This window comes from Numenius arquata, chromosome Z (genome assembly GCF_964106895.1).
Source record: "Numenius arquata chromosome Z, bNumArq3.hap1.1, whole genome shotgun sequence".
Classification (NCBI taxonomy): Eukaryota; Metazoa; Chordata; class Aves; order Charadriiformes; family Scolopacidae; genus Numenius; species Numenius arquata.
This window is the reverse complement of record NC_133616.1, coordinates 56,248,150-56,273,713: the sequence shown is the minus strand read 5'-3', so window position 1 is coordinate 56,273,713 and position 25,564 is coordinate 56,248,150. Positions and strand designations below refer to the sequence as shown.

At 37.3% G+C, this 25,564-nt stretch overlaps 1 protein-coding gene across 3 annotated transcripts in view; it reads left to right on the top strand.

Annotated features, from left to right (window-relative positions):
* Positions 1–25,564, top strand: part of FBN2 (fibrillin 2) — a 172,180-nt gene that overhangs the window by 86,664 nt on the left and 59,952 nt on the right. For all 3 annotated transcript variants that reach the window (XM_074166568.1, XM_074166567.1, XM_074166566.1), the window contains exons 18-23: positions 4,391–4,516; positions 7,576–7,701; positions 15,979–16,098; positions 21,064–21,201; positions 22,434–22,484; positions 22,932–23,057. In XM_074166568.1, coding sequence (XP_074022669.1) covers positions 4,391–4,516; positions 7,576–7,701; positions 15,979–16,098; positions 21,064–21,201; positions 22,434–22,484; positions 22,932–23,057 — 687 coding nt within the window. The remainder of the gene's footprint in view (positions 1–4,390; positions 4,517–7,575; positions 7,702–15,978; positions 16,099–21,063; positions 21,202–22,433; positions 22,485–22,931; positions 23,058–25,564) is intronic.

The following is a 25,564-nucleotide window of genomic DNA, read 5'->3' as shown; positions in this document are numbered from 1 at the left end:
TTTTCAGTCAGCTGGGATAGTAATAGAGCAGTTTTTCACTCCAGATCCAGTGTTCATTATATGGAGTGTTTCTGAGGCCACATCATTTCTCTGGTGAGTTAAGAGTTGGAAGGGACCTTACTAAAAAAGATCGTCCTAAAAAAAGTCCTGAAAGCGAGCACTTGCATTTAGTACTGGGAACTGTAAAGCTCTAGCTCCTTTTCTAGCACCACAGAGAGAGGGATTTTAAAAATAATAGCTGAGCCAGGCCTGAAGTAAGAGTGATGTATACTGCAGCTGCCAAGTAAGTAGGGTGGGCTGAAGAAGGAATGGTGAAACACAGTATTATGATTTATTACTAGATAGTTCCCTGATGAGTTAATAAAGTTGCAGCCAAATTAAAGCAGATACTGTACATTTAATATTTCCAGGCATTTAATTTATATAGCTTTTATCCTTGTCAGCATTAAAGCTCCTATTCAGTTCAGCAGGAACAGAATGAGACCCTTTGATCATCATACTTAGTAACAGCCTACATAACTTTTAAAAATAGTACTATAATAAAAGAAATTCTGTTTCTGTTCAGTACTGTAAGTGTATATGCATAGTTTTTTCTTCTCTATGAGCTCATTGCTTAACATATTGCCAAACTTACAAGTAATTTGAAATCCATAGAGTTTGTAAATTCTCTCCCTTTTCAGTGAATTATATGAGGATCATTTGAAGAATCCCTAAATCCCATGGAGAAATAATGGCAGTGTACCATAATATTGTACAAACAGCATCCTACCATGAGAATTTGCAGGTAGTCTGGTAGGGTGGTTATGTGTTCTTTTCAATACATGGAAAATACGATTTCTCACTAAAAACATAAAACCAATTGTGGTCTTTACCAATTGCATGATAAATACTATGATCTCTTGGGGTTCATGTCTTAACTAAAATCCCTCTTTGTTAGGTTTCTAAAGAAAACCTTAGTATTTTCTGTATATCTTGTGCAGAGACCTTGCAGACAATTTTCGTGGTGCTGCTTCTACCACTGCTTATACCAAGGTACTTTGCTTGCCAATTCCATTTCCTAAAGGAGAGCAATACTGATTCCACTTTCAATCCCTAGTAAAAATTCTATTGTGTTCCTCATGCATTCTCATTATCAAGAGTGAGTAGGAATACACTTTATCAGTGAAGCTCTTGTCATAGAGATTTTATTTGACTTTTAGTTGATACGTAGTTTGTTAACGGGACTGCAATCCATCACCACATCCCTACTGCTCTCATTCAGCTTGTGATTAACAAGCGCAAAACCTTTGTGTCTTCATGTGAGAGAAATCTGAACATAGGTGAGGAGAGAGATTTTGCAGTCTGGTTCAATATAAAAAGTAACAAGAATGATTCTGAAATCATTAATTTGGTAAGGAGAGATTGAGTTATGAAATTGTGTGGCTTGTTGCCCAGGTACAAACAAGTTTAGTAAACTACAGAAAACTATTTAGCCAAAAGAAAACATAAAGCTGAAATATTATGCTAATTCATATTTTCTTATGAAATTTTCAAATGTCTTATAACTTTGAATTTAATCCAAGGATAGCATGGTATTTCCAAATGCATATCTGAGTATTTGTAAATCATGATCTAAACTGCACTGTGATTAAAGAGAAAATGTCCTGTATAAAAAGTTGAGCAGTACAAGTAAAAACCAAGCTTTTTATGAAGTCATAGTTAGGCCAGCACCCCTACTGTTCTTTCCAGGGTTTGGAAAGGGAACTATTTAAAGTAATGGGCTTACCGTATGGGAAGAAATAACTTAATATTGAAAAATTCTCTTTTCCTCAGAGGCAAAAAATACTAAAACTAGCCTGTTCCTGTTCTTATAGTTCATATAAATATTTTGGAATTTTCCAACTACAGCAGAAATTCTATATGGGACTGTAAATTCAGGGAATGTATCTCATTCATCATCCTATTCTGTCGATCTGAGAAAAATTTAGATTTCCAACAAGTGCTATAATTTCTGCAAGACTGAGTATGCTGTGGTATTGACCTGTGCATGAATCCTGTATTAGGAAAAGCATTTGTGTCACCTAATAATTTATAACTTCTTACCTAGATTGTTAAACCACAGGCACTGAGTGCACAGGCTAGATATTTTGCATCAAGGTATTTTTACAAATGCATATTTCCTTATTGATTTAGGTTAGAAAGGATATCTGGAGGTCATCCAACCTAACCTTCTGCTCAGAGCAGAGGTAACTTCAAAGTTGAATCAGGTTTCTCAAGTCCTTGCCCAGTGGATTTTGGAAAACCTCCAAGGATGGAGTTCCCATGGCCTATCTGGGCAGCTTGCTCTAGTGGTTAACCTCTCTTATGGGGAAGAATTGTTTTCCTGGTGTTCAGTTAAAATTTCCCCTGTTGTAACTTGTAACTATTGACTCTTGCCCTGTCATTATGTACCTTAAGGAAGAGTCTGGCTCCATCTTCTATTAAGATCAGAGAACTGCTCTCATCCTCCCTCTTGCTGACTAAACAAGTTCAGTTCCTTCAGCCTCTTCTCATATATCAGGTACTGATCCTGTCGTCAGTCAACTTGACATCTGCTGGAAAAGCAGCACAACAAGCTTTATGTAGTCCAGGAGATTCCTGGAGCACAATGAGGGTAATTTCTTAATCCAGGTGACAGCCCAACCAGAGGAGAAGCATTACTGCACCTATTGCTTACCAACACAGATGAACTAATTAGTGAGGTCAAGCATGGTGGCAGCCTGGGCTGCAGTGATCATGCCCTGGTGGAACTCATGATCTTGAAGGATATGGGACAGGTAAAGAGTAAATCCAAGACCCTGAATTTTAGGAGAGCAAACTTTCAGTTTTTTGAGGAGTTAGTGGATGAGACCCCCTGAGAAACAGAGCAGAACAGAGCAGAACAGAGCTGGCACCTCTTTAAGGACATTTTCCTGAGATTGCAAGAGCTCTTGATTCCCACATGTAAGAGATCAGGCAAGGAAGGCAGGAGACCAACATGACTGTTCTCAGATTCTCCTAGTCAAACTGAAGTGTAAGAAGGAAATGGCAGTGGAACCAGGGACATGTGTCCTGGATAGAATACAGGGATGCTACCCAGATGTGTCAGGATGGGACCAGGAAAGCTAGGTCATAGTTGGAGCTGAGTTTGGCAAGACTTCTACAGGTACATTGGTTAGAAAAAGATTACAAGAAAATTCACACAGACACACAAACACGATAAATGTGACAGGAGAACTAGTGACAACTGACATGGAGAAGGCTTAGGTACTCAACAGTTTTGCTGCCTGAGTTTTCACTGGTAGTCATTCTTCCCATATCTCTCAAGTCTCTGAACATCAAGGCAGGGACTCAGGAAACAAAGTCCCTCCCATCATAGCAGAAGATTAGGTTCAGGACCACCCAAGAAATCTGGACATGCACAAGACAATGGGACCTAATGAGATGCATCCCAGGGTCCTGAGGGAACTGGCAGAAGTAGTTGCTACGCCAGTCTCCATCGTATTTGAAAAATGGCAGTCAGGCGAAGTCCCCGGTGAAGGCAGAAAAGAGAATATCACACCTATTGTTAAAAAAGGGTGAAAAGGAGGACCCTGGGAATTACCAAACAGTCAGTCTCACTTCAGTGCATGATAAGATCATGGAGCAGATCATCCTGGAAGTTATGTCAAAACATGGAAGATAGAGGTGATTAGAGACAGCCAACATGGCTTCACCAAGGGCAAATCATGCCTGACTAATCTAGTGGTCTTCTATGATGGAGTGACTGCACCAGTGGACAAGAGAAGAGCTACTGATACCATCTACCTTGACTTCTGTAAGGCCCTTGGTACGGTCCCCCACAACATTCTTCTCTCCACTAAATTGGAGATGGATGGGTTTGATGGATGAACTGTTAGATGAGGAATTGGCTAGTGGTCAGGTGCAGTGAGTTACAGTCAACAACTCAATGTCCAAAAGGAAACCAGTAACAACTGGTGTCCCTCAAGGGTCCATTCTGAGACCAATACTATTTAATGTCTTCATCAATGACATAAATAGAGGGATTGAGTTCACCCTCAGCAAGTCTGCAGATGACACCAAGCTGAGTTGTACAGTTGATTTGCTAGACGCAAGAGATAGCATCCAGAGGGACCTTGACAAGCTTGAGGAGTGGGCCCATGCGAACTTCATGAAGTGGCCCAAAACTGGACACAGTATTCCAGGTTTGGCATCACTAGTGTGAAATAAAGTGGAATAATCGCTCCTTTCCGCCTTCTGGTTGTACCTTTGCTATACCCTTGCTCTGAATGACAGCCCCAACATCCAGTGAGACGGATGTTGTCTGCACCTATCACAGGATTAGGTTTTTCTTACCTTTTATCTGGTTATCTTCTGTGTTGTGTTAATACAGATATTAATGAGTGTGCGTTGGATCCTGATATTTGCTCCAATGGAATTTGTGAAAACTTACGTGGCAGCTATCGTTGTAACTGTAACAGTGGCTATGAGCCTGATCCTTCTGGAAGGAATTGTGTGGGTAAGTTGCTTGATTTTTTTATTATTGTTGAAGTATTCATCACTATATCGATGGTAATTTGAATTGACAGAATTTTGGTTGCAAGGCTTCTACTAAAGTTACAATGAAAATGCAAAAAATCTCTGATGAGAGTGGTTTTTTTTCAGTCACTGCATAGCTTATATTCTTACTGGTGTTTTTTTCTGTTATTTGGTGGGGGGGGTATTACTATTGAGAAGTGTAAGCAAGAGAGATTGCAGGTTAGGAATAAATTTTCTCAAAAACATGGATCAGTTTGTGTTATATTTTAATGTATAACATTTGTCAAGACCACCTAAAACATGTCCCTTTCAAGGATGGATGATAATTTATCAAGAGCTGGAGGTCATGGTTTTGCATAATAAAATGTAGCAGACGGCTGTCATTATCATAATGAATGATAATTGGTGGCCTGTGTACACAGTCTTCACAGTATGCAATAATTAATGATGTACCTGAGTTATACTCAAGTATACATGTTATACAAGTACAGCAGAATGGGTTGCTGCACACTTAGTTCTGAAAAAATTCTGAAAGTTTCAGCTCATGAAAGAAGCAATGACCCACTCTTAGGATTTCATAAATCATGTCGGAACAGAGGGCTCAAGTGTAATAGATGTTCTTTTATTCTTCAGAATTTGTCACCAGTATGCAGGAATGATTCACTTCAGAAACTTTTAATTGTCATTTACAGTTTGGTTTAGGTTTATACCAGACAGTTGTTGCAGTATCTAGATACATTGTCTTCACATGTTTAGGAACACCCAACAGAAGATATCTATGTTATATGTTTCACTCTCTAATTAATTTTATTATTCATGATCATACCTTAAATTCAGTATGTTTTTTCTTTTGGGAATTCTCACATCCAAAAAAAGTGTATTATACCACAGGTACATTGTACCACATCGCTTATGGTCCTGTTATCGTCCTTTAATTTTAAACAGAAAACTGAAGTTTGTTTGTATTAAAAGCTTATGGAAATCTATCTGAAACCATCAGAAAGTCATAAGTATTGTCCTACCGTCTGATACGTTTATTTTGAAGAATTATTGCTCTCTACTCTTAAAGGTTTACTGACCTATCACTAGTATTTGTGGTCCATTTTTGGTAGGGAAAACCTGAACTATACAACAGTGGTATAATTTTAATACCAAGCATTCCTATCTAGTGATGCAAAGCAAACACAAAGTAATAAATGTGTTTCTTTTCATCTGCTTGACTTAAGGAATTTTACAGCTAGTTACTTTCTAAAAGCCCTAAGGATGACCTTTTGGCAGGAAAATCACTGCTGCAGAAAAAAAATGTTTGGTTTTATTTTTTCTTTAAATACTTCACATGAGATTCTTTTCCAAATCGATTTTATGGCAATGGAATCTATTTATCTAGTTACACTTGGGATTATGTAAGTGCTAGTATACGCATATGCCTGTTTGATTATTTAAATAAAAATACAGCATACTGACTGAGAGAATGCGTTTGTTCTTAGAAGAATTTTTGCACAAAAGAAGTTAATTATAAATGCTTAAATAAAGGGTTGAAATGTTTTAATTAGTGATACAGATTATGGCGGCCAAGAAATAAAAATGGTCATCATACAGAATGCAGACAGTATTTTTGTCAGTTTTAAGTGTTTTTAGAACATGAGCTATGTTCTGTGTTTTCACAGTGCATATCAAAAGAGATTACAGTCCAGATCTGAAGTTGCTCTGTGAGATCCTGAGGAAATAATATGTTCGTAACACTGCTAGTTTTCGTTAAATGACAACAAGCTCAATATTAAAGTCTGTTGCTCTTAAAAATGTCAAATAACAAATTCATCCTCCTTAGCTGAATTAAAATCAGATGAGGTTAGATAAAGGACAGGTTAATTTAGAAGAGCTTCTTTACAGCTGCCAAACTTAAATCTCTGATTCATTGTCTGGGGAAATTTAGACTTTATTGTCTGAATCCTAAAGGAATTTATAAGCATAGCTTGCAAAATCTAATGGAGTTGGGAAACCAGAAGCCTCCATATTGTAATTATATTGCATTCTTGTTTTTCTAATTATTTTTTTTTAAACTTAAACAGTATAAAAAAACAAGTTGATGTGAGATTTCAGTTGCAGTGTTAAGTTTGGGAAATCAAGCAGTCAAAATAAAGGAGACACCCAGAAGCAGAGTATAAAGTGTTAGGTTTATCATGACTTACCCTGTCAGCACTCTCCTGTAAGTTTCAAGTATTTGTGACATGTGATGGACACTAAAATAAAGCAGCTTAAAATTATAATCTTTTTCTTTTAAAAAATAAACAATAGGGCAACAGGGAAGATTGATTGCTTTTTATTAGCATTATTTGCAGAAGATTGATTGCTTTTTATTAGCATTATTTTCAGTTAATATAAGAGGAGTTCAGGAAGTGATGTTAATTTATGGGGTTTTCCTATTCACTGTGCTTGATATCCCGGTCTTAATCATGGGGGCTTTTTTTAATACAATATACCTCTGGAGAGGAGGTACATATGTGTACTCTTGAGATGTCTGCCATACATGGGCTGTACGATTTAGATTTTTATGCACATATTCACTTCATGGATAAGAAAATCAAATTTTGCCCATAAAATAGGATTAGAACAGTAATCTAACACACCATTATTTTTGTGTTTAAAAAAAAAACCAAAACCAAAATTATAATGCTGGCTTCAAAGCAAATAGACCTTTGTAAAGTTGTTATGGTGATCATGGTGATCATACAATTGACAAAGATTCCAACGTCAATCCAGGAAAACATAATTATTACTTTAAGACAAACCATGAACTATTTTTAGAACCTGCTAATGAAAAACTTTAAAAGCAGAACAGAATTTTTGGTAATAAGAATCTGAAAACCAGTTAGCCTTCTGAAACTAAGGCTTGGCATTTTTCCTTGCTCAGTGACTTATAGAAAACTGCTCACCTGGCAACCCAGTTGTTGCTGTAGAAAGCAACAGGGGCTACTTGTGGAGGCAAAGGCCTCTCATGGCATGTGCACTCATTGGTATATCTAACTCATCTTTCTGCAGACATTGACGAATGTTCAGTGAACGGGCTGCTGTGTGATAACGGGCTCTGCCGAAACACCCCTGGAAGTTACAGCTGCACTTGTCCGAAGGGTTATGTATTCAGCACTGAGACAGACACATGTGAAGGTGAAAAATCTGCAAGTTGTGTTAATTTTATTGCATATTATATAAATTAAAGCTAAACAATCACAAAAGATTTAGAGTGGTGACAAATAACAGAGGAAAAGACAGAACTAATATACCGCATAAATCACTGCATTCCTCTTGTAATTTCTCTGCAGTATTTTTCAGTGTGTTGGGTCTTGCCATCAAATTTCTTTCAAATTAATCAGTTCGGTTTTATATGAAAATATTTTTCTTTCCTTACATAAAACATTTTTAAGCTGGGAATAAAGGGGAATATGTGCTCACCTTTGATCATGTAGCAGGGACACCTAGTCTATCATTTAGGGAAGTGCGTCTATTTTAATCACAGGGTCTCTTCTTTCTTTTCTCCCTTCAGTCTGTGGTGATGATTAATTCTAGATCAAATTCTGGTATTTGTGATGCTTTATGTGATGTTTGAATTCCGGGATCTGGATATTACTGCCTGATGATACTAAAATTGTCCTTTATTTTTACAGTGTAATCAAAATTTCTTTCTTATATGATTCTTGAACACAGATATTAGATTAATGAAAAAGTTACATAGCAGAAACTAATGAGTAGTTTTCATTATAAAAAAATTAAGCAAGGATGTACAAAAAGAGTTAAAATAGAAGTATTAGCTTTTGTCTCATTTTTTAACTAGTATTCAGAGTAGTAGAATTTTACTGGTCTTTTGCATTGTTTTTTATTTGGTTCCATGATCTGCAAATCTCAATATTTGTTATCATTAGAAAGTTTTTATCGTAAATTGTCTTGCATTTGAGTGAGTGATGGGGAAACTATAATCCTTTGTTATGGAATTCCTATTATGTGAACTGGTGTCATTGTCTAGATTTGTCTGAAGTAGTGGAAGATATTATTGTCCTCAGCTGCTTGTTACCACTGATCAAACAGAAGTTACTGCTATACAGCTAAACATATAGAAGGGAAAGTGGAAGCACTCTGCAAACCACTGGTGCTGTGTAGGATCAGTCAGGTTAACTTAACACCATTTCCTTAGCAGCCGCGTATGCTGAATGCACAAACTTTGCACTGAAGCAGGTGAGGAGCACTCGTGTGCTCTTTGCCAGTTGTCAGCAGAGGAGTGGAAGCAAGCAACATGGGAGGGCAATAGTGTTTTGAATGTCTCCAACTGTTCAGAAAGTGAACGTGTTTACATTCAAAACATGTCATGAAATGGTTTAAATTCTAGCACTATCAAATCATTCACCTCTTTACCCTTTCTGTTCAAAAGAAATTGTGTTCCTTTTAGTACATGTGTGTTTCAGTGGTCACTTTTAAAAGTTAAAATGTCTTCTCTACCTGTGTGTTACAAATTAGTAACACTTGTTCTGATTAGGATTTTTCTTATATCATACTCCCATGGATTTTTAGTGCTCTCTCTGCTAAATTGTCTCAATGCCTAGTATCTATCCACAACTTCCAGGTGAAATTTGTTCTTCAGGGTCTGTATATATGTTTAGTTTCTGTGCACTGAAAGATTTATAGCTGTGAAAAAGGCTTACTGTGTGCCCTAAATGTGCATATTTCTCAAGGAATCTTATAGACAGAAAAACTTGAATAGTATGTTCATTACCAAGATGAAAAGGCCATCAACTTCAGAGCACAACACTGACCAAAAGGTAGATGAATAAGATGCAAGAAAGAAAACAACCTAATTATTGAAATAAAATGTATCTAGATTTTCAAATATAAAATGAATTTTTAAAATCATAATAATAATAGTAATTTTAATATACAGGTGGAAAATTATGATTTGACAACAACAACAACAACAACAAGAAGAGTGGTTTCATGGTTGCATTGAGCCACCACAGCCTTAGAAAGAAAATGATCTTTTTTGTCTTCAGGACATTGTTATCATCATTGCAGTATATTTTCTCTTGTGCTAGAAAAAAATTTGGGGATCATGAAGTAGTGAACCAAGTCTGAGAGTCCCTTATCTTAGTTTTTTTTTTTTGCGGAGGGGGGGTGGGGGTGTAAATGGAGAATAGTGTGAGGGAGAGTCATTCTGGAGTGGAAGTTCATTTCCTACTCAGTTCACTGAAGAGAGTGTGACTTCTTTAGATAGTATCGCCAGCTAATATTAACTGCAAAACCATAGTATATATAAAAAAGAAATTACAGTCAGGAAAGTATATGAAGAGAAGACTAGCAGAAATCCAGATGGCAGCCATGTCATCTCTTAATGGCACCTTAGCCCATTTTTCTAAGGACTGTGACCACTTTTAGGTCTTGTCTGAGGGAATTAGGTGCATTCCCCAAATTATCAGTTTATGAATCAATTCTAAAAATGTGAATAAAGAACCAGTATGATTTATTCAAACTAACATATCATAGTACCTCTGACAGTCATTTAGTAATACAGGAACTGAGATATTTCACAATTTGAGTCAACCTGAGCATGAGGTAGAAAATGCACTCACACCTTGTTTAAGCAGTTTGTTACATAAATTAAAATATGTTCTATTGTGAAAGAATAATTACTGAGATGATCATTCAAGCTCACTAAGTAAGGCTGTTTGGGTTTCTGTTTGTTGGATTTGGTGAGATTTTAATCAATGCATTTAATTGCATTTTATTTTTTTTACATTATTTTTAGGTGTTCATAAAAGAACACGCATCTGTACATATTTGCAGTATTTGTATTGTGGCCCCTGCAAAAACAAATGAAAGAGTATTTTTTGATATTCCAAAAGATTCAAAAACAGGGTAGAACTGTCCCTGTCTCATCTCCCTTTCATGGTAGTTATGAGGTTTAGCTTCTTATTGAAAAGGAGGATATTTTGCTGTTTTCGTAGAATAAAAGTGGCTGTGCTTCTCTTGGCTGTATTTCATAATCCTCTGTGTCTGCTGAACTCTGAAGCAATAGGCTTGTGATTGGGCATGAATGGTGCAGTAATATTTAAAATAATAAAACTTTTTGTTAATGGAAGAAAAAATACCCTGTTTTCTCATTTGGGGAAAAAAATACAAATCCAAACAACTGATCATTAACTAAAACTTTAGATTCGTAAGACTATTTCCTTTCTGAATGTAGTTTAATGTAATAGCCCTAAAATACTTCTCATTTTTTATAGTCTGCACAGTGGAATCTGAAGGATTTTCATTTTCTCTTAATATAGTTATCTACATTAACTTACATACATAGGTCACGAAGGATCTGTCATCTTCATCTTGAATCTCATAGATTGATGTTTAAATTTAGCCGACCAGGTAAAAAAGCGGATCTGGAGGGGTTTGGCATAAAACTGTGTATAAAATGTATCACATTTTTTCTGATGTTGAGTGGGTTGGCAGTAGAGAAATAAATTCATCTCTTTCTGTCCAAATTCTGTTTTCAAAGAAACATTCCGTAATTCAGTTCGGAGTTACAACTTCACTAGTTGTAAAAACTTCTGTAGCTAGAAGTTTTGTGTAGTGCTCTGACAATGCTCTGATGCTTATTACTCACCCATATATTTTTAATTAATATAACTCTCACCAGTAACTGTGAAGAACAACAAAACCCTTCACTGTTTTCATTTATAGTTCAATTGAATTTTTTTATCAATTTGTTGTGGGGAATGGGGGAGTTGTTTGAGGCTCCAGAGTCTGTGAAAGTTGATATTTTTACAACAAGCTCTGTGGTTTACATTGTGTTTCCAGTGACATAACTAGTTAAACATAAACCAGATGTGCTTTGAAGTTCATTTCCAGGAATGTACAGTGGACTGTTTCAATTTTTGTTTCTCTGACATTTAAAATGTACACTCACTTCACTTTAGAAAAAAATGTTTAAAAAAAAAAAATCCCTGATAAGTATTTTCATTCATAGTGGCTTTTATTTTAAAATATAAAACAATATTAAAATAAATTTGTGTTCTTGCTCACTCTTGCTAAAACTGCCATTTAATATTATTATAAGAAGGTGTATGGAAACAATTTTTGGAGTTTGTTTAAATTGTGGACATGATACTTTTTTACCTGATTCATCAGAGCACTAAAGCTGAAGTGTATTCATCCTTTAATTATTTTTTTTTTCTGAATGGTGGTTTTGGGGTTAGTCATGCAGTATCACAAGCCCATTAATACCCAAAAGCTCTGAGTTTTATTTTTTCTTTTTTTTTTTCTTTTTTTGTTTCTCTGTTTGTTTCTTTTTTCCTAGCATAGTGCTAAAGCATGTCAAATACAGAAAGTTTAAAACTGGGTTTTTTTAGGGTTAGAGGCCTAGAGCATAGTCACAAGATCATTTTAGAAACAAACAGAAGTTAATGCCTCCAGATATGCGTACCCTAATCCTCAGTGAAAGCTACTCTCCCTCTTCCTACTCCATAGAGAGAAATGGGATGAGTATTCCTGCAGCTGCATCAGGGCAAAGTGAAATGAGGAGCATTTCTGGTTCCATGTATCTGGTTCCATGATACATCATCCCTTGCCCCTGGTCTTGGCAGCCAACTTCTGCCGTTCTCATCCCTGAAGATGGAAAGCGACTGTTTGTCTGTGGGATCAGTAAGGGGCTGGCACTGGCACTTGGAAGGGGTAGAAACTGAGACTTGGAGAAAAAGGAGGGAGGAATGGTAAAAGGGGAATGTCCCCTGCAGACAGCAGGAACCTGGCAGATCAAGTCAGCTGTTCCACCTTTCTGTTCTTCCCCATTTTTTCTCACCCATGCATTCAGTTTCAGTCATCCTCTCTCTTTTCACTGTCTTTGGGATGAGAATGAAGAACACAGCCCATGAAATCAAGAGAGCTGCTTCACTGTTCTTAAGGACTTGAACTTTAGATGCTTTGGCCCTGCCATCTCCACTTACTTACTTATATTTGGTTGTAGTTTTGGGGACACTGTTCCAGGTGTGGCCCTCAACTATTTTTCATTAGGTTTGGGCTTCTTGTTAACTCTGAAAACCTGAAATACAAGATGTGTTTTTCTAGAACAAAATTGGTGTAAACCTAACAGCTAAGTATCAGGGACAATTAAAGATAGGCATGATAACCTGATATTACATCTATAAATGTGAAGTATTTTAAGTTTCATGCATTTGTTTATATTATGAATGTGATTGAAGTGATGTTTTGGATAGTGGCAAGTCTCTGCTAATTACAGTCTTTTGTCTCGCACATTGGTTGCGTGTGTGGTTGGGCTGCCAGCTGTTAAAACCATGTGAGACTTTACATAAATTGCCTTTTTTCAGCTATAAATATTTTCAGCAGACTTCAAGCACTTGACCTGTAATTTTCATCACTGGATGGTTGAGTCAGACTAGGGTTTAATTTTTACTTTAAAAAATTCAGACAAACCTTTCTGTTCATTTCCAAGAAAATGATGATTTTTGTATTTAAAAACATGCAAACCTTGTGACCTTTTCTGTAAAAAGCTCTTGCTCTTCTGTGCTGTTGCTAACATTTCTTGAGTGGTTTTTGTGTCAGGATGGTGCCTGAAAATGCACTGTGACGTGGCCAGGTTTTAAGTCTCATTTTGCATGCACTCAGTGGGGACTATTTTTAATGTCCCAAAGCACCAAAGATTCTGTGGCATAGATTGTGCCTGGTCCCTCATGGGAACTTCTCTGAAGTTGCATCTTAGCTAAAAGCAGGGAAGAGCACTTGCAACTGACTGGACAGAGAAACTGTCTGCACAAATGCAAAGATGTAGGTGCAGATACTAACCAAAGTTCCCTCTGAGCCACAACAGAGCAAGTATACAATGTTACTTTCAAAAATACTCTCTGAATCCCCAGCAGTTGTGTTTCGGGGACTTCTGACTCCAGAAGCAGGATCTTTACCTCATACAGACCTTGGTGAATTTATGTTGCATGAACTTGTCCGGACTGCCATTGATTAATGCAAACTTTCAGCAGCCTGACAAGGATTTCAGTTTCTCTACCTGTTGTGTAAAGAACCATTTCTTTACTTGTTTTGCTATCAGCCAGCTTCATTGGGTATCCCTTTGTTCTTGGACTTCAAGAGACAATGAATGTTTGATGCCTTTGACAGGGAAAAACTAGATATATAGCTTAAATGTAGTTAATTTGTCCTCTTTTTTCATTTTTCCTTGTTTTTTTTTTTTTTTAAAGCTAGCCAAACTGCTGAAATCAAGATGACAGATTGAAAGGAAGAAAAAAAATGTATCTTTCTCCAAGAGCATTTCTGTATGGAGAATTATTTGGCATATACTGCATATTTAAGATGACTTCTTTGTCTCAGTGTGATCTGTTTCTAATTGTGGGAACCAAATATTTGGTTTGTGGGAACCAGATACTTGGTGTCTCTGCAAAAGCAGCAGAGACTACTCTCGACTAGCAGGTATTGCTGGCTGGGGAGAGAGTAAAAGGCCAGGGAGGCAGGGAGCGTATCTTGGATCTAAAAGCCTTAGGCAATAAAGTGTGAAATGCATTTACAGGGAGGAGAAGGGATACAAAGCAGATGAATGTTGATGAGCCCTCCTGATTGCCAGCTTGGATACAGAGGGACTTGGAGCTTGCTCTGTCAGAACTAACTGGCTTTCTACCTGGTTACCTCTGTACTGCACTCCCTAGCACACCAAGCAGGTGCATGAGCAGAGCCAGACCTGGCCTGGAACTACCGGCTCGTACACTGCGCTGTATACTCCATAGTAAGCTGGCTCCGGAATCAACCTGAGATGACACTACCAACTGTGTCTAGGCAAGCTTTTTGTAGAGAAATGTGGACGCTCTGCCTAACGCCCTACAGGACTATGAGCCCCTAGCAGGATGGGGCTTACCAGCTTGGGAGCTGCCAATGCAGTTAGCCCAGTACACAGCCAGCCACGGAAGCTGTCTAGATGTGTTCATGTAACACACTGTCTTGACCCAATAAGGCCTCCTAGATTTTATATCTCTGAATCTGTGTATGATCAGTGCATAAGCTGGGTGATCCACAAGTTTAAGAGTACACTTCACAAGTTTAAAGCTCTGTTAGTATTTAGAACCTTGCTGGCATTCAAGGACAAGTCCTATTTGCTCCCTGTAGGTAATTCCATTAAGTAAAGGGACTGCGAAGATTGGCTTTTAAATTAAGTGCTTGCTTTTGGCATGAAGAGAGAGAGCACAGTTTCCTAAGCTTACTGATTTCTGGGCATGTTCCATCTCTCTTACATTATTCTTTGTTTTTTAATAATATATACATAATTTGGTGAGTATTTTAAACACATATTCCTTCCTATGACCCCATAAGATCATGAAAGAATGCATGTCTAGTGAAATGAAGGCTTGATGCATCATCACATATCAAATAGCAAATGGTATCTTTTTCATGACTTCTGAAAAATAAGGAAGATATTTTAGTTTGTCTTGAAAATGATATCTTGATGCTGTTATTGTTTCCAGTGCTTAAAAAGATCCTGCATTAATTTATGATTAATTTGAATCAGGCTATTTTAGTTTATGGATATGACATTACTCCTCAAGCACTGCTAGCAAACATAAGCAAGCCCTAAAAAGTTTGATTTCTGGCCCATCAAAGGAATGGTGTGGTTGGATTAGAATGTATGGCCTGATTTGGGATCCAAATCAAAAAAATGAAATTGGTTGAGTTCAGGAAAAAATGCTGTATATGCATCTGCAGTTGTTCTTTGAAAGAATTTGGTAGGGTTGTTTTAGTCTTAAAACTCATTTCAGTTTAAAAAAAAATAGTCAGAAAATAATACTGTCTGCAGGGGTCCTATTCTTACATGTGAACAGGCTTAAAAACTCACAGGGGTAATAAAGAAAAGGAGTTAGAGGCTAGAGGGAAGTACCATTTACAGTATTCCAGTTTCAACTCCTATTTCTTGAACGCTTTCCAGAACTAGAGAATCACAGCCAGCATTGTAATATTTTGCTTCTGACAGGGTTTTCTTAATTCTTCCAAAGCCTTATGGAGCTATAAATGACAGAAACAATAAGGCCTTTGTTTGTGCACTGCGTATTGTGGCTGGGAATGCATTGCAGTCTATGAAAAGGGAGTTTTGTTTTCTCACAGGACAGTTATAGTTGATGTTGGAAAACTTTATAGTCCAAGTTGGTGGAAATTAACATCTTTGTAGAAAAGAGCCATTTAATTAACACTTTCAAAATATGTGGTCCTGAACATGTGCACCTACATGCTACCTGCCTGTCCCTATAGCTTTTGAATGTCATGCTGAGATGGGAGAGGAAGGGGGCAAATATGCCAGGCAGTCTTGGCAAATCATGGTCCAAAGCAGTATTTGTACTGTATCATATTTTTCAGAAGCATTTCGTAGTTCTAACGGTGTCTTTTGTTTCTGGATTATAGATGTAAATGAATGTGAAAGTGGCCCGTGTGTCAATGGTGCCTGCAGGAACAATCTTGGATCTTTCAGTTGTGAATGTTCACCTGGCAGCAAGTTGGACTCTACAGGACTGATATGTATTGGTGGGTATTTCCTCCTGTTATTTTCCCTTTTTCTTACTAACTTGAAAAACATTTGTGTTTAATCATATTGATTAATTTAGCAAGAAAATAATGCATTTGGGTAATTTCCTTGTGACAGCCGACAATATGTCTAGTTCTGTAGGTAGGACCAAACAAACATGAACTAATTTTATTGCTTCCTTGGGAGCAGGTACAAAAGGAGGGAAACATAATTCATGAGGATGTCCAAACTATGGTGAAAGTTGTGAAATGCAGATGTCAATTGGTGGGAGAGAGTGGGAATGTCTTATTATTAATAGGAATTTTCTTATCCTTTGAGAGAATGAGAATGAGTGAAGTTATAGGTGATTAGTCTGGTAGTTTTGTCTGGAGACAGGAAAGCAAGTGAAAAGGGAGAAACATCTACTCAAATAGTGATAGGAAAGCACATGGCTTCTAAGGGTTCAGGACATTCTTCATAAACTGTGAAGCCTGACTTTCCTAGCTATAAGGAAATGTTAATGGCTTTTGCATTATAGCACAATCTCATACTATACTTCATTTGGAGGGAGCTGGTAAAGGTAAGACAGATGTGAGTTTGTCAGGATCTCTGCCCCTGGAGTGGATACATGAGTATTTTCTTGGTTTCGTACACACACAAATAGAGAGATAGAGAGATACATAAATAATGTTAGCGTCCTTTGAGGATTCTGTTGCACTGAAAAAAAGCAGAGCACTGCACAGATTTTATTGGAGCTAGCAGCAACAGTAGTCTGCAAGATGTCAGTGGCATTATCTTTGGAAGCCATTTATTAATGTTTTTTTTCTTGCCTTTCCAAGAAAACTCAAAGGATTGGAGACATCTGTACTTATCAAGTGATCACAAGCTGCCATTGTTTCAGCTTATTTGTGTAACATAATTGAAGTCATTGCAGGATATGTGAGATAAATTGGATTGGAGTGTTATTAATAACTGGGTGATTCTAATTTTAAATGTTCCTTTTATTTTAAGATGGATTTGTCTGGTGTTCCTGGTTCGACTTTTTTGCCTTGCCAAGATTTTCTTGAGATAGGAAATTGAATGCAAAGACTCAAATTTCCATTTAATGGCGGAGTCTGTCTATACCGCAATATGCGTTTAAAGTGAATGTTACTTTTGTGTCTAAGCCTTCTCTTAAGATTTGCTTGTAGCACCACTGGCCAGTAAAGTTTAGTATTGTTTTTTTCTTTTTTACATTGTGCTAATTTCTTGATATGACCACACTAACCTAGGCTTTTTTGGTCTAATTGTTTTTAATCTTCTTGTGTTCTCACATCCAAAGGTACTACAAGTCCACTAAGGGCCTAATTATAACAATGTTCTGGATTTAGTTTGCAAATGGTTTCCATTGGAATGTTTACAGTGTGAGGTCCCATTTGGCCTGAATATTAGTGATAAGTAACATAAAATTTAAACAAAAAAAAATACCTGAGCAGTCAGACAAAAAGTGAAGAATAGGACCCACCTGTATACTGTGAGCCTAATAATTAATTTCATGTCGACTCCAGTCATCTCAGGAACAGTTTTCTGTACTACAGATGAGAATATGTTAGGACAGAAGGGTGAGAAGTATAGATAATATGAGACATACAGATTTATACTGTTAGAGCCCCAGTTGTATGGTTTTTTTCCTTGACAAAATTTCCATTGGAATTGGTAGTGATGAGAGGAGGGCAGACTAGCTTATTGAAAAGTGAGTAAGGAATTGGAAGTTACAGGTAGTTTACTGTGTGAAAAGCTTGCAAATGCTTCTGTCAAATGTTTACCATTTTAAATCTCTATAGTAGAGCAAGTTGTTTTTTCCATTACCACTGCAGTGAAAGACTTGTATATTGAATGTATTTACCCTAATTTTTTTAGCGGATTGCTCCTGTAAAGCACTCCTGTAGCATCAAATATGAAAAGCATATGCTAAAAAATAAATGTTCAGCTAGAATTGTGTTGTGGTTTGTGAATGTGTTGTATTCTTCATGAGACTGATCAAAGTAAGGAAGTGTCATATTCTGAGCCCTCTCTAGGTTTTCTTTCATGTCAAATTTGCTCTCATGTCAGAATAAGAGTCAGTCCTACATTACAAATTTTTCTTACTTTTTTTTCATTATGATGATTATTTAACTTAAAAATGCCACAGACTTTTGAAATAAAAGTACATGATGACAGTATTAGATAAAGAGGGGATTAATATAACATCCCTGTTATTTTTTTTACTGATTTTCACTGTCTTGTGGATGTGGGTCATGTATGGCACGGTAGACTGATTTTATATGGAGAAGCTGTATGGTTGATGCATGTTCTTTATTCAGTTTGTGGACAGAAGACTTCAGTATGTCAGTTCCTCTGGTTCCATTGTTCAGTCTGCTCAGCCTCAAGGCTGAAGGACCATGTGGCTTGGGCCATTTGCATCCATATTACCTGCAGAAATTGAGCATAGATGTAAGCCATTTGTCTTTTTCTGGGAGCTTTCCTGGATAGAGAAAAAAAAATGACTTGCTCAAATTGCAGTTAGAATTCAAGTCACAACATTTGCACTTAAATTTAAGCTCAGACCTCCAGGAAATGAGGGTTGTTAGTTCAGGTGTTACAATAAAAGCATTCAGGAAAAACATCATATTTTGTATTTCCTTTGCTTTCCTTTCCTTTGCACACAGACAGTGCTTGCAATATTGAGGCTGAACTCTTAGAGGAAAAAAGTGGAATTGTCTTTGAAATACCTCTATTGGTGATACAAGTGTTGCAGTTAATATATGCTTTTTATGCATATTTTAGTCAAGATTCATGAAATTCATACACTGCACAATAAGTAGGCTGCCATCTGCCTGTAGTATGCATACATTTTTCTTCAAGTCAAATCAAAGAGATGCCAGCAACCAAAAGAATGCTTTGATGCTGGATAATAACTTTTTCACCAAAGCAATACTCACAGTGACTGCCCACTCTAGATTTTGTCTGGACAAGAGAGATTATGTAAAATAAAGGAAATTAACTCATAGCCTGAAAAAGATAAGACAAGCAGACTTTGGCGGGATAATGTAGATGCAGCTGGAGTGAAGAAAATCACCTGCTAATACGTATAGTTTAAATAATTCTTTATATATTAGTATGATTTTTCCATCCTGCAAAGTTGGCTACTAAAAATAAATTATGCTGATCTCAAGAAACTTCTAAGGAATAAAGCAATGGAAGCATTTACATTTTGATAATATAAAGCAGAGACATGAATATACGGGCAGCAAGCTGGATGTGGCATAAAAGAGAAGCTAAAGAGCTTACATTCCCTCTCCCCATGTTGGTCCCTGAATTTGGGACATACAGTGACCAGGGACATGCCTATCCCATGACTGGCTAAGTGCCGACCCAGGTAATAACTGCCCAGGTTTTGTCTTTGGTCTTGTTATGTTAACCCAAGTCTTGACTGTTAGCTTAAGGTTGATCAAGGTGTGGAAAAAGTGCCTTTTCCACTCTTCTATACCCCTCATTAATTTGTGCACTCGTTCAACTGTGGTGTTCTGCCCCACATGTTTGAGACCAACATTAACCTAAACAATACAATTGCTTTACACTTAACTGTTAATTAATTGTGTTGCCCAGTTTCTAGGACTGATTCCAGTCACATTCTTGGACTAGTTTTCTTCCTGTTACTTTAGCCAATGAGGGGTTGTGCTCTCTTTGGTCTACATAATTTTATAATATGACAATTTTGTAGGAAATTTGACGTTGTTTGAAAAAAATTAGCTGCAATGATTCTGTCTTAAGCATGTTGCTCCTGAACCTGAGGTATTAGTAATTGTGATCAACAGCACCTAATAGATGGTCTAGCTTTTTGTACATATAATACACGTAAATCTTAAAGCCAAATCCCATTCTTCTTGCATTAGTCATCTCATTAAATTCATCTGGGCCACTTGCTTAGCTTTGAACTCTGAGTATGCACATGCATTTAAACTCTACCCAGGCTGACCTCCCAATCCGGGTTAGATCTTTACAGGCTGCTTTTGCTATCAGCTCACAAAGGTTGTTGTCTGACTGAAGAAATTTTATACCATTTGATTGTAACACTGTAAAGGTATTGAGTATGTACAACTTTTAGAGTATGTAACTGGTTTAGGATTTAAAAAATGGCTTGGGTACAGAAAAGCGTATGTTTTAAGACTTGAGGGCTTGGGTACCTGAAAGAGAATTTCAGAGGATTTCAGGCAGCAGAGACTGCAGGGAGGCTGAAAATCTCCCCTTTGCTCAGTGGCTGTCTAGCCTGGGCAGCAGTCTGGAGGTGCTGCCCGATGCGTCTGGGCACTCACTGGAATGGGTTTGGCCTGAGCTGGTCTGGGTTCTCAGCCTGGCAATCCAGTTTGTGATTCAGGAGCTGGGCATGCTGGCGCTGGGCCCTCAGGAGCAGGGAGTGGAGTATAAAACTAACAGGCACGCTTAAAGTATAGCTAATGCGCTATCAGAGCCAGACCCTTAAAAGAATATAGCACGCTCCTATCCCCCACATTTTTATCTTTCTTTCCTTCCTGACAACCCTGAAGGTTCATCGAGTGAGAGAGAGGCAAGAACACATGGATTTCGTAACACAGTGGTTCAGGCACTCAGCTGGAAGGGAGAGTCCCAGGTTGTGATCTTTGCTTTTGTTGTAACTTGTGTATTTTAGACTGATCAGTCACTAGGTTAAATAAATAAATAAAGACACTATAGTATCTGGAGGACCTCTGCTAACCAAGGGACCTGGACAAGGTCCCTAAGCAGTATGCTCTATTGCTCACTTCTAGTGATAGTACTATTCCTTTCCACCACTTCTAAACTAAAATGTGTACAAAACGACTCTGAAGGAAGGTTTATTTTAAAGGAGAGCCTGTGCTCCCTTGGTACTCTGACTATGTGTGGCATGAACATGGCATACCAGCTCTTTTTGCTGTGACAATTCCATATTGTTTTCTATTCTGCTGCAGACAGCCTGAAGGGGACTTGCTGGCTTAACATCCAAGAGAGTCGCTGTGAAGTCAACATCAATGGCGCTACACTGAAATCTGAATGCTGTGCTACCTTAGGAGCAGCTTGGGGCAGCCCATGTGAGCGATGTGAATTAGGTATGCTCTCATATGCTGCACCTTTTGGGAGAAGAGACGAAGTACCGCTAGACAGATGCTCATCATTTTCTGTACGGAAAACAAACAAACACAATGCAAAAAAGCTGTGAAATGAAGTTGTCTTATTTAGCATCACTTGGCATCTCCACCATCAGAGATCATTCCAATAACTTTCAAGTTACCAGGAAATAGCATGTGAATAAATCTTTTAATAATTACATATGTTTCATCTCCACAGGAACTGTGCATTGGCTAGGGAAGTAAGGACTACAATAATAAAGTGAAATATCTGGTAAAAGTCTTGAGGGCTTTATATGTTGTGGGCTGTTAACACTTTTTCCAGCTGTTTTCAAACACATAGTGTATGTACAATTAGTATTACTATTAGATTACAGGGCTAGGTCTAGAAGTTGGAAGCAGGAATGCTAACTGTGTGCTGTAGTTTGTGGAAAAAACACTGTGCTGCATTCTCCCCATAAGGTTTGAATAATGCCACTTGCAGCTGAACTAGTGTCAGGATATTTTGGCCTTTCATTTTTAATTGGAACAATAACCATGGGCGCGTGTATCCCATCTAACAAGCATGGTGTAAACAACATCCAACAGAGCTGTGAACTTTGCGGTACAGCATCAAGCAAAGATATTACTTTGAACTCTGGGAAGCAGCATGATAAGATTAGACTGATAAAATTAATCAAAACCTAACCAATCTAGAGAGCTAATTATCTCAGACTGAGTACATTTGGCTGTTTAATTTCCTATTCTCTAAATAGTTAAATTTCAGCAAGCTTTCATATCACTACATCATGCTAGATTTTACGTGCATATCCTAAAATAATGCCATTGCTTAGATCCCTTACTAGAATGCAGTGAAAAAAAAAGCCTGTAGTGATAACTGGCACCACTAAAGCTTTAAATCTTCAGGCAACTTTACAGAAAATTTACTTTTCAGCTACATCTGAGTGCAGAGATTGATACGATTAGATGTTGAGCATTCTGGTCTCCATTAAGGAAAGCACATGAGAAAGTAATTGTCTAAGATTTAATTTCCTCAACTATTCACTTGTTTTAAGTAACATATATGAATCATTTTCTTGATTGAGGCTAGAGCACTCACCACCTTATACAGTCAAATTATTAGAGAATTTCAAAGATACATGTATTTTTAAATTATTTACTCCTATATTTCTGTCATTCCAAAGCAGTGATATATCTTTCTGGCTTGATTCCAGACACAGCTTGCTCAAGAGGATTTGCCAGAGTGAAGGGCGTTACCTGTGAAGGTGAAGTTTTTGCTTCTTACTCAAAATGTCACTTTTTTCCCTTTGAAAATGAGATAAAGGGGTATTTATTGCTTTTCTCAGGCATAATCATATCAACCTTACATGAATGCCTTCACAGTTACTGACTGTTGGGAAGTGTTATGTTAGACTGTTTGTTGGATAATATCAAAATGATACCTAGAGAATGGAACTACTCCTTCAAAATACATTTAATCCCCTTAGGTTTTCCTTTCTCTCACCCATATCCATTAGAGAATGTGGCATCGTCATGCCCTATGACCTCAAGATCTTGAGACCGAGACAGACGCTTGTTCAGAACAGTGTTCAGACCCTAACACAGTATGGATGAAAGCATCCTGTATTCTTTCATGAAGCTTAAATTCTCAATAAAGCTGTAGCTGTCTCCCTCGAGTTAACATATAACTCAATCCTTTGTTTCCCCAACAGATGTAAACGAGTGTGATGTTTTCCCGGGGGTTTGTCCCAACGGACGGTGCGTTAACAGCAGAGGTTCATTTCACTGCGAGTGCCCTGAAGGACTGACGCTGGATGGAACAGGGCGAGTGTGCTTAGGTGAGAATGCACTGAACTCTGCCAGGTTTTTAGCTGTGTCCTACAGTTGTCCAAAAGCATTCTCAAAGGGATATGAAAGGATGTTTGGTTTGTTTCTGAATTCCTCCACAGCTTGTTAAGCGTACATTTTAGTTTATGCCTGCTTAGATATCATACACCTGTGCCAGTTTAGGGAAGAGCTGTTAATCCCTTGGGGGAATACGGATGTTTGTGTTAAGACTTGTTTTGCCCACAATGCAGTCAATAGGTTTTGCTAGAGTGCTGTCCTTACTCTGACTCCCATTCCCAAACAGAAATGTCTGGCTTGCTGGCAGCTCGATGGTAAGCAGTCAGCCGGTCAGCTGGCAGCTTGTAATGCAGGGTGAATGGTGCTCTTCCCTAATTCTATATAATCATTTTGTGAAACTCGGATACTACCTTGTAGCATGAATGAGTTCATGCAAATTGCTCTGTCTGAGGGTAATCAAAATTAGTGTAGATAGAGTTAAGACTTCATCTTTGTTGTACAGATTAGAATCTTCTACTGACAAAACATGAAGACATACACTTCTCTAGGAAAGACTTCAGGTATAAAAAATACTGAACCCCTGTGTAAATTCAAGAAAACAGAAGTATCCTGTAGCAAGTGTAATTAGTGTCATTAATCTGCATCTTTAGAAATCAGTGGTCAGAAATGAATGGTCAGATTCTGGAATCCATATTAATTTTTCTTGACAGTTCTAAGGACTATAAAAATATGATTACTGACAGCATTGATTTCTTTTAAGGAAAGAGTGCAGCAGAACAAAAAAAAATTTCAGCCCTTGCTTCATGTCAACCATTATTTGTTTTATTTCAACAATGTTCTCTTTCCTCAAGCAGATTAAAATTTAAGCAAACACTTCTGCTTTAATTGCACTATGCCTTACTGATAGCTGATACCAGGTTGTGGGGGTTTTTAATGTGAATGTAATTCTAGAGATATTTTTAAAAATAAGCAGAATTTTGAAATGAAGCAGATGGTAGAATCAGTATAAATGTCTCAGAAAAAGGAAACAATTCAAAACCAAGTCTGCCCAGATGCACACATCCGTTACATTTGTGCTTATCATATGCAGTTTTGCATGTTAGGTTTTACTTGATATTCCACCCTCCCTCAGCCCCCACAAACTTAGTAATTCTGTTGCCAGTCACTGGCATCTGTGGCCATCAGCCTGGTATTATTTATTAATGAGAAATTTGGTAAGGACATGTGTGAATTTAATTGTGGTTGGTAGATACAATAAAAGTTGGAACAAAGGATCAGTTTTCAAGCAAGACACAGGATTCCTTTACCCTCAAAGCCATGTTGCCTTATTTTAATGAAAAAAACACCTTTTATGTTACAAGATATGTGCCTTCAACCTATGCTACACAAGCACTGTGCACTATGTCATGTATTTCTGAAATATGTTTATTTCCTGCAGGATCCACTACAGTGATTTTAGTGCAAACAAATATTTATTGGCAATATGTTTGCTGAATCTCTGGAAATGAAAATAAGTATGATCTTGATGTGGAATAGTTTCCATGAAACCATGTGTATTCTTTGAACAATTTCTATTTCTTATACTTGCTTTGAAATTTTTTACCTTCAGATGTGCATAGGGTAACTTTATATTATAAATCTGCATAACTTTCAAGGTCTTGTATGGAAAAAAGTTCAGCAGCTCATCTGTGTTATTTTTAGATCTTGCATCTTCTTCAGTGCTTTTTGCGCTAAGCTTTTAAGAGCTCTGTTAGGTTTGCTAGAGCCTAACTTCCAGTCCAGTATATCATATGAAACATTAATGCTTATATTTATCCTTAAAATACAGCTTGACAATCAGTCCATTTCAGTCATATCAGAAGGCTCTAGAATATGTCCAGAAGTTGTTTTATCAGACACGGTGTGTCCTTGTGATCTTCCTTACACACTGAAAATAACTCTCTTTTCCTGGAGAGCATTAAACTACCAATAAACTTCCAAACGTTATTTCTGGCACTCTGTAATTGATACTGTCCATTTTCCATTATTGGTATTATTCACCAGATTTTTGTAATTTTAGCATAGAAATTCTCCGATGTTGTAGAAATTACTATGTAGAGACTTAACAACCGGTTTTTATACCAATTTTCTATTTTAACAAACAGTAATTTTTTTTCTAACATTTTTAAACTATTTTTCTTTACTGAAATACAAATAGCTGAAAAGTGTAGACTGTAGCGATGCTTTGAAATGGGTTATTATTGTTATTTTTCACTGTATGTGAGATATAGCAAAGCTGATCTTTTTTAGTATACAGACCAGTGTGTGGTACTTTTCCTGACAGCTGGGTATGCAAGTACAGATTTTGCCTACACACTTGGTTGATCTATCTTTCAGTTGACCTGCTTTTCTGCAAATGAAACCCGTGATTATAATAATAATTAACTTTTCTGGAAACCATATTGTTTTCTCCTGCTAACTGGTGTTAAAGTAGGCCTAATAACCATCAGCATTTTTTTCT